Here is a 13,354-nt window from a genome sequence, read left to right as displayed (position 1 = left end):
TTGCACAGTCCCTTAGTGTAATTGTTACTGTAGAATTGAGCTGATTTCACATCCCGCTCGTAAACTTAAGTGGCATTATGTTAAATGTTAGACGAGACGTTAGTTAAATTCATCTGATAAAATCTAAACTTTCTTTTATTACAGATTTAACTGCACTTGTGCAGTTTTGCAGTTTAACATACTTGCATCCACAGAATTGTTGTTTTGAAGTAACTAAAAGCCTACGGGATTGGGTGTACTCTTGCTTCTTACTATAGAATAGACCGTGAGTACCATTGCCATTGGCTAATTAGAACATTGGTTGCTACAGTCAATCAGCAGCGGCGCCAATCGATAACATTAAAGCAAAATACCTAAAATGTTGCTTCCTGCATTCCCACATTATTCTATGTAAGCTAATACAGTTTGTCTAGTTCGGATTCATCAGCCTAAAATTCTTGAATTGCCGAAAACTTTAGCGGGTGGGCGCCACCAGCCATCTTCCTTGGAGACGAAAGTGAAATTTTGCCGTTTAATTCTTAAAAAGAACAAGCAAAGAACAAACAAAACACTCATTTTCATTAACCCTTTTGCAGACCAATGTCGTCAACTGCAGTTCGGACCCATCGGCGTTTACAGAGGGAAACGTCTTATAAATCACGTGATACGAACCGCTGAAGTCACAGACGACGGTCTCTGCCGGGCTTTGTGCTATGTGGAACCAAACTGTGTTAGTTATAACTTCTTGAAGAGAGTGGACACTGAAACCCACATTTGTGAATTGAATAACTCAACTTACCAAGGAAACGAGGGCGACATGAAAGCAAACTCAAATTATCTGTACCGTGAAGCGAAGGTAAGAAAATCATGCAAGCCTTCAAGTGGAATGTTTAACAAATTTTCGATGACGTTTAGTGACTTTTTTGACTATCCACGTCCACAATGCAAGTGCCCTGAACTAGGGAACTTGAACAGACAAACCAGCAAACGTCAGATTAATGCCCTACCTTTTCGCGGACTCTCTCGGTCTCTCTCTCTGCATGCGGCTGTACACCAGAATCGGTCGAATAGATTTTTTGCGTTTTTTCCCCTTGACCAGGACATAACAGTAGTTCCTGCCGATTTCCCTTTTATCATAGGATTTTTGCAGAAACAACCTTTGCCAGAACAATGCAACCTGTCAGACCGGCTTTACCGGCCGGGGATACCGCTGCCTGTGCACGGCCGAATTCGAGGGCGACAACTGTGATATAGGTGAGGTATCAAGGGTAACTCTTTGAATTTGTAATGAGTAAAGCTGACCATGAAGACCCCGAACGTGAATTGACGTTCTTTTAAAAACGTTTTGAAACTACTTTACTGGTTCCACAGTAGCACGCCTCGGTTTCAAACAGATCGCTACACAATGCATTAAAGTGTATACCGGCATAGTTTATGGGTAATAATTATTTGCACCTTGGAACGAACCAGTCCTCAGGACTTGTCCACGGGAAAAGTTCTTGTAGTGTTTATACGATGGACCAGTTTTAGGGAATAGTCCCACTTACAGTTTAAGCAAAAGGGACAAGCATGATTTTAAAGGGGAACTGTTCCTTAAATGGAAACCGATTTGAATTAATTTTTTGGGACAAGTCACTGGGAAAAGTTCTTGTTGTGTTTGCACAATGGACCACTGGCAGGAAGTAGTCCCACTTACAGTTTAAGCAAGGGACAAGCGTTATTTTCAGGAAGAACTGTTTCATAGATGAAAACCAATTTGAATTAGTTTTGTAGGACAAGCCACAGGCACCATACTTTTCTTCCCGCTCTAGATGTTTTGAAAAGAAAAACTGGGTAGTAAATAATCAAGACGAATGATTATGAACGGTGCACCGGTACGTGACTGTCCTTACAGGGAGGTTAAATGGGAATGTGTCATTCTGGTCAGAGGCGAGGGTCCATGTCCTGTTTTAAATGGAGTATAAATGTAAGATTAACTACACGAGCCTTTCGCAGACAGTAAATGTAGCGTTGCGATTTGGTCTTCCGTGGCAGGTATATGGCGTTCTTCTTTCCACCAATGAAACGGTGTTGTGATCTTGTCTCCCGTAATCTTTTTGTTCCTTTGCCACGAACAAATTTCTTAAAAAAAAAAGTAGCTTTAGCTATAGCGGTTCAGCTCTCTAGAACAGCCTACCCTGTGATCTTAGGCAAACTGAATCACATAATCAATTTAATCAACTACTTAATCTCCATTTTACATAAGCTTGAGACACGGCATTCATGGAAAGCAGGTCAAGTTTTCTTTAGGATTCAGAATCGTTGTTCAGGCATGATAGGATTAGGATTTTTTATATATTTATACATTTTGATATTGATAGTTTGTCTTGTACGTTTATTTTCATTGACCTTATGAATTTTTAACCGTGTGTAAATAAAGACTGATTGATTGACAAGAGAGGGGATCAGCGTGCCGTGAGTCACTGGAAACTGATTATCAGTGACTATCAGTGAACCCTTAAGAAAGTATAGGTTCAAATGCTATTAGTATAAATAAATACTTTGGTTTCAGATGTTGACGAGTGTGCTACAGAAAAACACACTTGCAGTGCTGATGCTTTGTGCATTAACACCAGAGGATCATACAACTGTACGTGTAAACCGGGATATTACGGAGATGGACTGGATTGCCAAGGTTAACCATTTACATATAATTATAATGATAGATTTTAGGATTAAATAATTTACTTACACTCTTCAGTCGTATTTAATTCGGACTTGTCGTGGGAAGCACGCCATCTGTCAGAATTGACCAGCCGGAGCGGTCAGTTTGTAAGAGGAATGCCACCGTTTGAATTGTAAGTTCTACATGTCACTCAAAACGGCACATTTTGAGAATGGTTTGAACCATTTTCAAGCGATTTATAGGTCTGAAATACAAGCAGTCTCGACTTCAAATTTATGGCTGGCGCTCTAGGTCGGAAACGTTGGAGGCTCCTCTTGGTCCTTTGGACCCAGGACTAAATGCGTACAGTGGACTGAAAGTAGAAAGTTGGGTTACTTGCATGAAGAATTGTATACTTTTAACAAGAAACGACCATTATCGACTAAGTTTTCTGCGTCAATATACCGTATTCACTTGAATCAACAACTATTACCAACCATTAACAAACTACGTTCTCTATTTATGCCCTCATAAACATCTCATCGACTAAGTAAATAAAACCAATAAGAATATTAAAAAACGTTGAAAAATGTTGACTTCGGTGTTGAAATGTGTCAGACGCAGGCACCAATAACTTCAAATGAAGAAGACATAAGTTTAAAAGGATAAAAAGGCTTGCAAAATAGAGAAAACTTTGTGAATTTCGTACACCAAGGTAACTGATACTCGTACTATTAGATTTTGTTACCCTTCTTTGGAGAAGAATACTGGACTCAAAACCTGAATGCTCCTACTGCGGTTTAATTCCTTTTCTAAACAAACTCCAGCTTTGAATAAGGTAACCCCTCTTCCTTTATTTATTCAATTGATTTCCAGATATTGATGAATGTGCTACAGGAACACATACATGCAGTTCTGATGCTGTGTGTAACAACACCAAGGGATCATACAACTGCACATGTAAACTGGGATATTTTGGAGACGGGCGGCAGTGCAAAAGTAAAGAACATTTATACCTCTTTGAAGTCCCTTTAATCGAATTTAAATAATTCCTTAGAACTCTTAGTCATTAACTACAGTCAGCAATTACTTGAAATGATGAAAATTAATTCAGTAAGCAAGGCAATCTTATATATCTCAGCTAACAACAAAAAAATCTAACAAGAGAAAATAGGACAATAGTCACCTGCATCTGATCACCCTACTCTATGATAACCAACAAGAAAAAAGATTACTAGGGGTTGGTGTATGCTGTAAGGAGCCATGTTTTCACAGCCCAGTGCTTTTGAACAAAAATTCCTCTTAACGAGTTGCCTGATCACGGGATCTTTGATTTAATATGTGAGAAAAGGACAAGGGATTTGTAATAAAATTTATCTGGAAACAATTAAGCGTTCTTCTCTTGGTTTCGATTACATTTTGGCCAATTTTTGTCCTTCTAAGGATTAGGCGAAATCTTGAAATCCAAGATAGCGCATTGAAGATGGTTTTAGTTTCGAAATCTAGTATCCGTTGTGGGCCCCAAAAGAAGCATCCTTGGACAAACTGTATTTACCCTCCAAGTATAAATGTCTTGCTTTTATATTCTCCGAGCTATGAAGTTATGGAGGGACGTTGGAATCCCTCACCCCCCCCCCCCCCTCTCCCATAGTCCCCTCCCCACGTCTGGCCACGGAAGACAAAGAAAAACAGCCTACGCAGGTTAACGCTCAATTATATTCGAAGGAGATAAGGTATGACTGAGGTGGGTGAGACACTGACTTGTCTTCCTTTTAACTTTTGTTAATACAGCGTCGCCGTGCAAGGACCTCTACGACAGAAATGTGTAAGTGGCAATTGTAATGGTCAGATCAGTGTACCTGATTTAACTGTCATGGTGGAAAACCTATCAAGTACAAATTAAATTTTTTCCTAAATTCCACAGGAAAAATCACACCTCAACAAGCAAAAAAATTTAATCGGTACTTTTTCATCTTTTCCCGGTTTTCCTTGACCTGCAAAATCATTGGATTCTTCTCGTCTTGTTTCTATTGTCTCACGATATTGTGCCAATTGACTAGAACGACAATGGAGAATACACATCAAACTTAATTCACATGGTTAAACATCATAATTGTACTTACTTTCAGAACTAAAGAAAACAAAGTCTACCAATTGGACATAGGATTCCAAAACATACTCGGGTACTGTCACATGAGTGACTCTGGCCTTGGCGCATGTGGTGGAGGTGGCTGGACGCTGGTCATGAAGACAGACGGCACGCAGGTGAAACAGCGACAAACAAGGACTTATTTGAGGGATATTTTCATGCCTCAATAACGAATTCAAGTTTATTCCCCCACATGCAAAGCCACACACGCGCAACATTGCCTGTAGTGAGCTGAGTTAGGGCACTCCCATACAAAAGATATTCTTAAAAAACTGAGTTAAACCATTTCAAATCAATTGTGGGTCACGTTAAATTAATGATAATAGGTTGAAAAGAATGACCGCATGCAAACAAAAAATAACACTATATTTATTGGTAAAATCAGAGTTTGTATACAAAAACTGTAAATATACGAAAGATGAAGTTCCTCCTTGTCTGTTTATGTAAGAAATTTAACAGTACCCCCTCATTCTTTTCCGCCATAACTGCTGTCTTAACATCGTATTTACATCGGAATCTCGCTAACCTTTATTTCATACCTGAATTAAATATTCTGACTCGTCCCCAGTCGTCTCTCACGGTCGAGAGGAGAAACCGTCGTCCCCTTCACTGCGTTACCGACCTAGTCTCCCATCGACCGTACGATATCATAAGAGACGATTAAAGACGAACCAGTTTGATATTTCTTTCAGTTTGGAGTCTCCCTCTCACTTTCTTTCATCTTGACTACTTAATTAATTCTTTGTGTTTTTTTTTTTTTTTTTTTTTTTTTTTTCTTGCAGAGAAACTTCCACTACTATTCCAACCTCTGGAGCAACAACGAAACCTTTAACCTTGCAGGAGGAGAGACTGGGCTTGACACTCAAGAGACCAAGTTACCGACCTACTGGACCACGCCCTTTTCAAAGATCTGCCTCGGTATGAAAATTGACCAGCAGGTAAAATTCATGGTCATTACCAAACAAGCCAGTTCATTGTTCTCTCTTATTGCTGACGGGAGGTATCGCGCAACGTCACTGGGTCTTAACAAGTGGAAGACGTTGATTGGGTCGAGAGCTTCTTTGCAAAGAAACTGCAAAAAGGAAGGATTCAACGCTTTTAGTTCCAGTTCCAAGGCAAGAATCGGTATCCTTGGAAACAACGAAAATAATTGCCATAGCCCTGACTCCAGAATCGGGTTTGGTACTGGAGGATGGCCTGGTGATTCCAACACCTGTGGAAACATAGCTATGTATAATACAGATAACGGAAATACGAACATCAAGGCCATGGGGTACATCTTGGTGCAATAAGTGCTAGAAGTCGTGCCAAATCCTATGGAAATCGCTGTGTATGTGAAAGACAATGCTCATTGTAATAATTAAGTTATAAAACATTATGACTTTTTTTCTGTGAACCTTTGTTTTGGTTTTCCTTAAAAATGTTTTTGTTTGTTTCTCACTTTGGAGATTCCTATTTTGAATTCCTGAGCACGACAGCAGAGTATGTACGTACCATAATAAAACTTAATAGTACAATAATATATATGTCATTTGATCTTACACCTTTAAACGAGCTCATTTCTCATTCTGTCTAACGTGGCTAAATAAAGTACTGAAAGTAGAGGCGAGACGTCATATTAAGAAAAATTAGGTCATTCATTCTAAACTTCCGCCATTTTGGATTTTTCTCCAAAACTTTAGTTACTTTCCATTGTTTCAAATCATTATCACACATTTCCATATCTAAGGACAATGGCCGTTTTTATGCTAGAGATGTTAAAGTCGTCTAGACGCATTTAACGTCGGAGACGTTAAAGCCGTCTGGTATTAAACGGGACGCAAAAAAATAGACGACCTAACAGACTAAACGCTAACTAAACGCTAACTCGTGCCAGGACTCAACGCTAACTCGTGCCAGTCGTCTGTGGACGAGTCAGGGCTAAATGCGTCCCAGTAAGGGCGTCCCGTTTTTATACTAGACGCATTTAACGTCTGAGACGTTAAAGTCGTCTGTTAAGTGCGTCTAAACGACGCCATTAACTAAAGACGTTAAAGTTGTCAGACGTTAAATGCGTCTGTCTTATTTACCGTTTTTATACTAGACGTTAAAGTCGTCTCGAGATGACTTTAACGTTTCAGACGACCTTTACGTCTCTAGCATAAAAACGGCCGATACGAAGATAAAATTTTAACCAAGGATAAATTTGAACTACAATATATCTAAGTGCCGAAAAACATGTTATCAAAAATATGCCAAATTCTTGCCAGGAAATTACTTGTATTCTTACGTGTGAGCAGATTGGCTATACAGCGAAAGTATTTTTGTTCAACACATTTTGTTTGTGTTTTTCATCACATCTTTCTAATAGACGGTTTTTGATCCGTTACTATATTCCAAGATATTCCAAGGTCACCCGTTCTCCAAGCTAGAGGTACCAAATTATTTTTGGTTGAAAGCAACACAATTCTTAAAAAAAAACAGGAAGGATATTGTATCGGTTCGTTAACAATGCTTTGACTACCTTGAGAAAGTACCATTGATACAACTTATCCAAGTCTTTTCAGGAAAGTATCGGGAAATGCTCAAAATAGACAGCGGTGATAAAGGCAGGCTTATTACAATTTCCGATATCGAAAATTTCCGTATTTTATTATTGAACTTGGCATTATTAATATAAGTTGGTTGATATTTTAGGCTCCTGGTTTCGTTTTCAGAGGAGCACTATCATTATTGCTTCCTTTATACAAGGAAAAGTTGCCTGAATACCATATGGCATAATTTTGTGAAAACGAGACAAAAATGATAGTGCTCTTCGGAAAACGAAACGAGGAGCCTAAAATCAAATCAAATCTGTTTGCAATTACGCTTTCCCGCCTCGCTCCTCCCCCACCCCCTCCCCCACGTCTCCTGTCACTGTGGAACTTAAAAAGAAAAATTCAGGAAAAACATCACTAAGTCTTGGTGTATAGAGTTTGACATCGACGTAAAGATATTTATGGTCGCATTCCTCTCTCACCATGACAGACCGAAGGGATTGCATGATTGGTTGCATAATCTTTTGTTCGTGACTGGGACAATGACTGCAAATGCGTAGGAGAGGTGTCCGCCGAATGGGAGATTAAAAATGCAGTGTTTGTTTGTGAGCGGGTCAATGACTGAGTGTCCACTTATGAGAGGTTTATATGTGACTTGTTTCTTGACAGAGTGTTCACTTAGAAGAGATGTTCACTTGTGAGAGTTTAAAAATGTAGTGTTTGCACGTGACTGGGTCAATGACTGAATTCCGGCTTTTGGGACTGGTTAAAGATGCACCGTTTGTACGCGTCTGAGAAAATGACTGACTAGGGGGTTTAACATGAATAAGGGCTTCTTCAGGCGTCCTTCTTCTGTAATATACAATAATCATCTCGAAAATCCTTCTAAGGAAAAAGTAATTCAAAAACATGATCCTAGGCATAAACTGCCCATCTTATATAATTAGATAATGATGATGATGATGATGATGATGATGATGAAGAACGCAGCTTACAAATGTCAAAACAATTAAGCTTTGCCAATACCAAATTCATGGCAGTTTATCTTATTTTCGGCAGGTTGTAGCCTATCAGGAAACAAATATTGTTAAGACATAAATTTTTAAAAGGTAATTTAGGATGCTGTGTACGATGTTATCTTTGTTCACTTTTTAAATCAAATGTTGCATACTGTGCCATTGCGATCTAGATTTAAAGCACGAGAAGCCGCTCCATAGTTTCAAGAAGTTTTATTTCATTTTATTCTGAGACTGAATAATAGACATTTCCATGTTGGGTCTTGTTATAACATGTCTAAAAATTACACAGTTAAGTATGGCTTTTTTAAATTACTAAAACCAGCAGGAAAATTTCTCCTGGTTAGTTGTCTAACAACAAAACTAAATTAAACGTGGGGGTGGTCATAGTTTAGAACAATGACACAACATTGCGAATACGTGGAGCTGGATTTTGACGAGCTCTCATTGGATGAACAACTTTTAAATATTAAATATTTAAAGACGTTTTCTTTAAAATTGTTTGTTTTTCAAGGGATAGACAACCTGGTGTATTTTGAGGCTGCAGCATATTAATTTACCCGTGCAGGATTTCCTCTAGAAAATAAGCGTTCGGCTGACTTGTCGGGGATGATCACCTTATGCGACATATCTTCTCCTTTCATCTCCTGTTTGGTTTTGTTCGTGTTGTCTTCAGTAATATCCGAAGAAACCTACGAACAAGGTTTGTTGAATTTATTTTAAGGAGCTGTTCAAAGATATATTCGTTCTTGTTTAATCGCCACCGTTACTGGTGAAATCGATTGCACTAACCAACTTATACGAGTATTTCAATTTGTTGTTGGCTCACCAGCCGACATCATCAGCCGGTAAACATATACATGCGTAGAAAATGGCTCTAAACTGATATCATCTACAATGTAACATGATAGAGTTTTGACCTTGCAGAAGAATTGATGTATGAATTTGTATGGCCGGTTTACTTTTAAACATTCTTAATTAACTTAATCCTGCAATACAGTTGTGTCGATAATATGTTAAAAAATTAGCTTTCTTACAGAAATTAAGACGGTCCAACTCAAACATACTACGGCAAAGTTCCTATGATAACGTTCTTTAATTTTTGGTGCTGTTGTGAACTTTGGTAGGTTGGTTCATTTGTTATGTAGTGCGCTGTAGGCGGCTTTCAGTTTAATTTTTCATTATGTTCAAAAATTTATCCGGTATAAATTTGTTATCTTCTGACTCTCCTTTAGTCAGTGACAATAAAGAGATATTGTAGATATTACATTATTCCTTGACGTATTTTGCAAAGTGCATTTCAAGTTTTATAAGGCTTAATAAAACAATTCTTCCACGAGCTTGGGTATATTAGACAATAGATAGCCAAAGATGCGCGTAGCGCCGATCGCGCGAATTGGGTATAAACATTCCCCTTCTAACAAGCTTGAGTGGAATAATTGTTTCATAAAAAACTGGCAAGATATGTCGCTAGATCTTTCCGATTTCATTCCAAATTTTTCGATTTAACGGTCTCTATTTTTCTGGCATGGTATAATAGCTGACATGCCGTGGCCTCTAAGCGAACCAAACCTCATTTTTAATAATCGCCTTCATCTTTAGCACTAGAAGTGCTTACATAATTATACAACGGGCGTTTCTACGATATAATTAAGTGTTTGCGACAAATTATTAGGGAATTCAAAGAAATTCTGTCTGAAATTCTTGTTAAAAAAATTTGTGTAGCTCTTAGTTCTTAGCGGTGTTGTTGTTAGTTTTTCAATTTGAACAAATTCCTTTCCATAACGATGAGTAAATGCAAGCTTTTTTCCTGACTTACTGAATAACGTGGCAGCACGTTGGCCATATATAGGCTTGGCCACACTGCGGCTTCTTTCGCTCTTTACTACGTCGTGTATTTTACTTGATCAGTGATGCTATTGCTAGCTAGATGGTGATTCAGTTTATGTTCCTATCACAAACCTTAATCACAGTACAGGGGGCATGAATGTCACAAGCGGAATATCAAAAAGAGATGCAGCTAGGTGATGTTTGATGAGCTACAACTGGCTACCAGCTGTTTTCTGTTTTTCGTTTGTTTTTCTTCTTCCACTCCACAGAGATGATCTTAGAGGAGTCGTATTATATTACTCGCCCAAAAACGAAGGCTTGGGCTACACCACAAAGGAGTGTGTTAAGAGGCCGTAAACTAGCTAGACCACAACAGACAATACTCTCACACTCCTTTTCATCCCTTTGAATATTCCCCCCACCCCCCCCCCCCCCCCCATAAAAAAAATAGACTGAAGTCATTTTAGTCATTTTTTTTTTTTTTTGAAATTTGATTTTGGGATTTCACCTAAGTCATTAGACAATGACGAGACAAAGTTTGTCTCATACGTTATAGGAACAAACCTTGCTATCAATAAGAAGGAGTTTCACTATAATATGTCAATGTCAATGTTTTGGTTCGACGTAAGCATACCCAGCAAGACAATTTGGAAAGCTTACCTTAGTGTGCAATGTGGGTCTCTTAGATATCGATCAGTAACATTCTTAATCACACGAAAAAGCTTCAATGTCAACGTTACGTTTCTCGTTCCAGAACTCGACACCTTTAATCGCCGAGATCACCGTCAAATTGTTTGCCTAAAGGACGAATTCTATTATCTGAATGTGACGAAAAATGGAACATACACTGTGCGCGACATCTTTGATTGCACCTTCAAATGTCTCAGCAATCCGTCCTGCCTATCTTTGAACCTTGCCTCATCTAAGGGAGCTGATGGAACACTGTGGTGTGAATTGTTGTCTTCAACTAAATACAACAACACCAAAGAGTATAGAGAAAACACGAGCACGCATCATTTTTCCATCAAGGTGAGCCAATTTTCTGTCCTGAGGGTTAAAAAAAAAAAAAATTTTATAGCCCATAAAATTAACAGTTAAATGTTCGATTCATCTTTATTTAGTGAAAAAGCCAATTGAACACTAATCAAAACGCAACTAATTTTATAGTTTCTTTACCATTCATTACAGCGATTTTCAATTGAGTTTCGAAAGTAATTTCGCGTTTGCTTTAGTTTTGCATTACTTCGCTCTGTAATTGGTTAACAAAACTCGCGCTACGTTCTCAACCAATGGGAATCCAAACCAAAACTAATCGTGTTTTCGCCGCACGCGTTTTCCCGCCCTTGACGCCAGTTACATCTATTTGCTTCGAATTCTGATTGGCTTGTTGTGTTGTTTACATCTGTTGCGATTGCCCAGAGTAATTCCTTTGGTTTTGGTTTTACGACACTCAATTGGAAACCGCTCTAATCTATACAACAATTCAACCTAATTAGAACAGTGTTTCTGTTTTCATTTCAGAACCCCTGTCAGTCTGCACCGTGCAAAAATGGGGCTACGTGTTTGCCCAACTACAGACATGGCGTGTTTATATGCAAATGTAAAGAAGGCTTCATCGGAGAATATTGTCAATTAGGTAATTTTTACTTACAAAACGAGAGTATAATAAATAAAACTGTTAAAAGAAAGCGTAATAAAACAACAACAACAAACATCTCGTGAGTGAGCGGTATATGCTGACAAAATGTTGTTGTTATAATTTGTTTTTTTTACGTTCTTCTCTGAACTGCTTGTAGCTTTCAACTAAATCAGTTTGTTTCTTTTTCAGCTCCGAACTCATGCAAAGATCTGTATAACATAAACAAGTAGGTAACACTAATATTACTCTTGACTCTACTACTCTATTGACAGGAAAACTCAATTTGATGATATTTTATGGGGGACCACTGAGGAGGCTCAAAGACCGAAATGTGTCTCGGGTTAATTGCTGTGTTTTTCAAGTTTGCAATGCATCGAATGTGCGACTAAGACAAGATGTTATATTTATTCCGTTTACGTCGTTAAAATTCGTTCCTATTACTGCTCAATAAAGAGAAATAACAGCTGTCCCTGACATACTTATGACTAATTTTTACTCGTTCTTGAATCTTTTCATTATTTAACAGGTTAAACGCGACTCAAGTGGTTACACTTATCCTGGACTCAAAACCAACTTCTGTTTTGTGTCGCATGGGAGATTTTGGATGTGGAGCTGGGGCATGGACACCAGTCATGAAGATTGATGGTACCAAGGTAAAATTATCCAAATCAGATAGACCATATAGCACCCGGCACTCCACGCCCTGCACTTTTAACAATGCCATGGGCTCTTTTAAGTCCGCCTTCCAATTAACATGTAAGGATGAAGGAGACCAGAGCAACAGCTTAACATCACCGCCCAATGAAGCGGTCATCTGAAATGAGACGAGTGGTGCTTTTCTTTGGGATGATCCAGATCAGGCCAGGATCAATTATCCAAGATCACTGGGATCATGGTACACCAAAGGAACCGAGGAATCCTTGCCCAGATTGGTTCATCGGTCCCTTGATGCACTATGATCCGAGTGATCTTGGATCATTGATCCTGATCTGGATCATCCCTAAGGAACATGTCTACTCGAAGGTGTTAGTCACAGCCAGCATGATCTTACCAGTGATTGTAAGACCCATAGACCTCGAATCCCCGGGATCCCCTGCTCAGCTGTCCTGTGTGTACCAACTGAACTACTCGAGCGGTGGTTAGCGTTACATTCCTGTCTTCGTTTCCCGTTTCTAGCCTCTGCCCTTCAGGTTACTTAACAAAAGTTATACTTTGAAAAAATTTAACTTAAGTACAAGTGAATCCATGCTTACCATGTATATACAGTAAAATTCTTAATTCTGTCGCTAGATATTACTCTACCTCCCGGCGGTTAATTAATTAATTAATTAATTTAAAGCCCCATGACACAGCGCCCTAACAATACTTATTGTTTAATTTACAGGGTACATTCCACTACGATTCCAATCTTTGGAGCAACAGGGAAACGTTCAACGTTGCAGGAGGCGAGACTGGGTTCGACACTCGAGAAACCAAGATACCAACCTACTGGAACACCTCCTTCTCTAAGATCTGCCTTGGTATGAAGGTCGGCCAACAGATCAACTTTATTGTCATCAATAAGCAGGCCAGTTCGTTGTA

General features: G+C 38.8%; 2 protein-coding genes across 4 annotated transcripts in view; both read left to right on the top strand.

Annotated features, from left to right (window-relative positions):
* The first annotated feature begins 738 nt into the window (after window positions 1-738).
* On the top strand, window positions 739-6,219 carry LOC146487515 (putative skeletal organic matrix protein 5). Of its 3 annotated transcripts, XM_085089144.1 has the most exons (7): window positions 739-835; window positions 1,119-1,233; window positions 2,531-2,653; window positions 3,500-3,622; window positions 4,415-4,448; window positions 4,753-4,888; window positions 5,555-6,219. In XM_085089144.1, exons 1-7 carry the CDS (start codon window positions 797-799, stop codon window positions 6,062-6,064), a joined length of 1,080 nt encoding a protein of 359 aa, XP_084945270.1. In that variant the 5' UTR covers window positions 739-796; the 3' UTR covers window positions 6,065-6,219. The 3 variants fall into 3 exon arrangements, with proteins under 3 accessions (XP_084945270.1, XP_084945280.1, XP_084945290.1); XM_085089154.1 differs by lacking the exons at window positions 739-835; window positions 1,119-1,233; window positions 2,531-2,653 and having other exon boundaries at window positions 3,308-3,622; XM_085089164.1 differs by lacking the exons at window positions 739-835; window positions 1,119-1,233; window positions 2,531-2,653; window positions 3,500-3,622 and having other exon boundaries at window positions 4,352-4,448.
* A 6,144-nt stretch (window positions 6,220-12,363) lies between these two features.
* The window catches only part of LOC146487514 (putative skeletal organic matrix protein 5), a 1,342-nt gene continuing 351 nt past the window's right edge, over window positions 12,364-13,354 (top strand). Inside the window, exons 1-2 of the mRNA XM_085089188.1 lie at window positions 12,364-12,426; window positions 13,158-13,354. The exon at window positions 13,158-13,354 is cut by the window's right edge and continues 351 nt beyond it. Coding sequence (XP_084945314.1) covers window positions 12,364-12,426; window positions 13,158-13,354 — 260 coding nt within the window. The remainder of the gene's footprint in view (window positions 12,427-13,157) is intronic.

Source organism: Pavona decussata, unplaced genomic scaffold (assembly GCF_977016875.1).
Source record: "Pavona decussata unplaced genomic scaffold, jaPavDecu1.1 SCAFFOLD_16, whole genome shotgun sequence".
NCBI classification, from domain to species: domain Eukaryota; kingdom Metazoa; phylum Cnidaria; class Anthozoa; order Scleractinia; family Agariciidae; genus Pavona; species Pavona decussata.
The sequence above is the reverse complement of the archived record's forward strand: the minus strand, read 5'-3'. Positions and strand labels throughout refer to the sequence as shown.

Bases quoted from the DNA above. Each gene is read 5' to 3' on its own strand.
- LOC146487515 (XM_085089144.1), top strand. From the start codon at position 797: ATGAAAGCAAACTCAAATTATCTGTACCGTGAAGCGAAG. The intron at 2,654-3,499 runs GTTAACCATTTA...ATTGATTTCCAG, and splicing joins AGATGGACTGGATTGCCAAG to ATATTGATGAATGTGCTACA. The intron at 4,449-4,752 runs GTAAGTGGCAAT...ACTTACTTTCAG, and splicing joins GACCTCTACGACAGAAATGT to AACTAAAGAAAACAAAGTCT.